A 4225-nucleotide genomic window follows, 5' to 3' on the forward strand; every position below is an offset into this window, starting at 1 on the left:
AACAAACAAAAAACCCCCAACAAAACAAAGAAAAGCCCAAAACACAAACTCCTCAACTTTACAGTTGCAGGAATAGTAAAACTTCTAAGATACTTATCTGCATTGCTGTGCCTTTCACTGCAAATCAGATTAATCATTTGTTATGAGCACTTTAGAGAATGAAGGTGTGTTAGAATCTAATTTGCTTTTATAATGGAGGAAAATGAACAATATTTGAGTATCAGGCCAGGAGTTTAAGGATTGTTTGAAAAGATGGTGTAGATTCTGAGAAGTCTCACAAAGCCCTGTTTTTAGGACAACTCAAACATATGCAATGGAGAGAAAAATCCACTAATTAAACAAAATTTTTTAAAAAAAGACTATCATTGTAGTTTTTCCAGAAAAAGTTTGACTTCCACTGAGTCCATATTATCTAGATCTTTTATGAATTTAGTCTGAAAGTTGAGTTTTTAAAAGGGAAGTATAACATAAAACTCAGTGATTGTAACTTTTCTTTCTTCCTTCTTGACTAGGAACCTCCTGAGTTGTATACAAGAGATAGATTCTAGGTTGACCGCTGACAGAGAATATAATGTAGCATTTCCTCCTCAAGACAGTATTCAACACTGGACTGACAAACTGCAGCAACTTTCCATGCAGTGCATGATGGCTCTCGAGGAGCTGTCTTGGTTTATACAATGCTGCCCAAAAGAAGAGTTAACGAAGTGCAGTGACAATGAAAGGACAGATGTCAAAACAAACATTTTCCAGAATTCAGGACCTGAAATGGGAAATGTTTTTACGGGAATACCTGACCTCATTCCCTCAGAGCTAAAATACTTGTCTCCAGTAACAATTGAGCAACTGCCTCCTGGATGCAGGATGCGAAATAAGGATCAGTTATGGCTGCAGCTAGCTACACAATTGACTGCGATGCTGGCAAATGTGAAGACAATGAAAGCAGAAGTGGACAAAATAAGACAGCAGCCATGTGAGACATTGTTTTATTCCTGGTGAGTTCTACATGTGCATGAAATTGAATCTCTGTATGTTTTATGTTCATATAAGTTATGTGAAGTAATCTTTAAAATGTTTGCATTCTTAAAAAGTGGGTTCAGGTGCTCTTGAAGCTTGTTTCTGCTTGTTTTTCTTGCCAAATGCAGTGCATGGCTTTTCAAACAAATGTATGTGTCTTCTCCCACTTCCCTGACAAGTCAGAAAAAAATTGGTCTGCCTCAGCTTCTCAGTTTGTCTTTGGTCTCCTGGGATTTCAGCCCCATAGCTCCTTAGTTAATGAGGTGAATTTCAAATATCAATTTAATGAAGAAATTTTTATTTTAAAAGAAATCTGTAGCCTATATGATAATAATAACCCTCTCATTTTCTCTCCGCTTCAAACAGCGTGAGTGTAAGTGGCACACCTGCTTGTTGTCAAACTTTTTATTTAATAAGTTCAAGATGGAGATCAACTGCCTCCCACTCATCCATGCCCCAAGAAAAGGTTTAATCTTAAATTGAACTGTTTGTTCTTTCAATATTATGGTATTTCTTGTTGCAGGAGAGATTTTGAAGTTTGCACATCAGCTATGAGTTGTTTGCTGGAAGTCTCAGCTCAGTTACAAGGCATAGAGTCCCTGTTTCTTCCAAATGGGGAAGACGGGCAAGCTGCAAATCAGATGGCCCTAATCAAGAGCCTAAAGTATATACAAGAAGAAATTAATAACACATCTGCAGATTTCACAGCCTGGAGAACACAGCTTCTTGCTTCCATGTCAAATTGCAGTGGTAAGGACAATTCTTCTCTGCCTGTTTTGTAATTTAGATAAAGATATAAGAATTCATTAGTTTGGTTATTGCAGAAGATGGCTCTATGTTCATTTGGATATCCTGAAACACTTGATGAAGTTCAAACTTGTAAAATATAGTCCAGACTTAATTTGTGCAGTAATATTTTTTCCCCCTTAGTCACTGCTGATGACACATCTTACACCATAGTTGTAGGTCAGGATTAGCAAGGAGATTTTAGTAGAACTATGTAGTAGAAATTGCATAGTGCTTATCATGCTCTTTGCATAGGGGAAACATAGTAACCTGTAATTTAATGCATTTCTATGTAAAACTGCCTGTGTTATGGTTCAAAAGGAAATCAACGGTCAGATGAAGAGTTTGTGGAGCACTTCTCAGCAAAAGTGGAAACTGTTATCCGTGTTGTTCTGTATGCCATCCAGTGTTTGGTAGAGAGAAAACACGAAGATGGAAAAGAGGAAGAAAAATCTCCAGAGGAAGATGGTAAGTTTGTTAATTTACTTAAGGGGGAGGAGGAGAGTTCAAACTATGCAAACCTAAAAATTCCTTAAACTGTGTGTCTAGCGGAGGTACCAATACACAAGGAAATTGCCATTTTAATAGAAGTTGTCTATTTAAACAGATAGGATGGATATTTCTAGATTTCTTGCTATAACACTTTTAGAATGTCTGACTTGATTTCCGTATTTTTTATGTATTTCAAACAAAGAGGATGCAGCCTCATTTGATGTGATTAAAGCAGGACATATTACTAAGCTTTTGGATGAAGATCTCTCTGCTGATTTGGATTCTTTGCATGTTCAGAAAGCAATTTTAGCAGTTTCAGAACTCCTCGAGAACCTGAAATTTTATGGGGAAGATTACACTTCAGATAAACATAAGGTAAAGTTGTTCTTTTCAAGAGTTTTTGGTTTAAGGGCTCAAAAGATTTGGAATTGCGAACTTTCGTGGTTAAACATGCATTGCTTCTTATTGTCCAATACCTTAGAACTAGAAGCATGTGAAGAAATTATGGCCAAATATGGGTACTCTTCTGTAGCGCAAAAGCCAGATGTTCCTTTAGCAAGAAGGAAACGTTTTAGTTTTTGTGAAAATCTAGAAAAAGCTCCGGAAGCTTTAGAAATTGTATTTAAACTCACCTCCTGATATTTCTGGTTTGAGCATCTGTTTTCCATCTCTATCGTTACCCTCTGAGGTGTGTCTCAGTATGTACATAATCATGTTTGACAGCTGTTTTTTGGTTCTAACTGCAGTTCTTCAACCAGTCCTGCTATTTGCTGGTGCGTCTAAAGCCCATGCTCTGCAAGTATTCAGACCTTATCCTGTTCTACCTCACTGTTTCACTGGCGTCTCACAGGAGTACTGGAAAATTGCTTTCTGTTCTAACTAGCATTTTTACAGAGCTTGCCCAAAAGGTACGTTATTAGAGATAGCAGTGGATATATGGTAAGCATATATTTAATGTGTACAAAAGTCTTCAGTAGAAACTAAGCTGAAAGATGTACTTGCTAATACAGAAAGTTTTGAGTTTCTGTTTGCCTTTGTAGGGGTTTTGTCTGCCAAAAGAATTACTTGAAGATGAAGCTGGAGAGGGAGCAACACAGTTTCATGATTACGAGGACGGTGGTATTGGAGATGGGGAAGGCAAGAAGGATGTGAGCGACAAAATAGAAAGTGAAGATCAGGCAAGTGTTTGAGGTTCTTGTTTAAGTCAAGTAAAACTGAAAAAGCCCTTGAAATCCATGTTTTGGATGCTTCAGGTAAAAGAAACATGAAGTTACCTTCAGTCTCCTGTTTAGGTTGGCTTTTATCTTTGCATATAAGCTTATAAATATTGTTGTGGTACTTTAAGTAAGCTTTAATATATAGGCAAGATCCATTGTAATTTTTTGCTTTACCAATAATTCAGATAGAAGACAGTTTTCAAAAGGGTGAAGAGAAGGAGAAGGAGGATCAAGACTCTAAACCAGACATTGAAGGAGAAGACAATGCAATTGAAATGTCAGAAGACTTTGAAGGAAAAATGCATGATGGGGAACAGGAGAAAAAAGGTTTGGTCCTTTCACTATAGCAAACTTACAAGAAATGTTATAGATCAATCCAATTATGGCTGATACTTTTACATAATTAAGCATATACTGAAAAGTCAGTGTTCAACAACAGAGTAGTGCCGTTTTGTATATGAATACTAAGAAGTATTAATATGAATGCTAAGAAGCATACAAAGAAAATACTCTTTCTCTTCTTTCACTGTGATGGTTTTGGAATGGAGGCTATTCTTTCTTCCTGTTGTGAGCTGACCTACAGACGCAGTTTAAAATTAATCACTGACTTTGTGGAGCTGTTGAAGATCAACAGAATACTTGAGAATATGGCTGTAGTTAACTTCAAAACATGACTAATGAAGCTATTGCTAACTTTTAAGCAATGAAAAGAATTT

At 36.7% G+C, this 4225-nt stretch overlaps 1 protein-coding gene across 1 annotated transcript; it reads left to right on the forward strand.

Annotated features, from left to right (window-relative positions):
* Positions 1 to 512: 512 nt before the first annotated feature.
* On the forward strand, positions 513 to 3836 carry LOC103923221 (midasin-like; the record flags this gene model as incomplete). The annotated part of the gene is made up of 7 exons (XM_009331539.1): positions 513 to 992; positions 1538 to 1764; positions 2122 to 2268; positions 2495 to 2667; positions 3039 to 3200; positions 3333 to 3470; positions 3695 to 3836. Coding segments are annotated over 7 exons (1469 nt in total), but the record flags the coding sequence as incomplete, so codon positions are not given.
* Positions 3837 to 4225: the final 389 nt, after the last annotated feature.

Source organism: Pygoscelis adeliae, unplaced genomic scaffold (genome assembly GCF_000699105.1).
Source record: "Pygoscelis adeliae isolate BGI_AS28 unplaced genomic scaffold, ASM69910v1 C11091739, whole genome shotgun sequence".
Taxonomy (NCBI): domain Eukaryota; kingdom Metazoa; phylum Chordata; class Aves; order Sphenisciformes; family Spheniscidae; genus Pygoscelis; species Pygoscelis adeliae.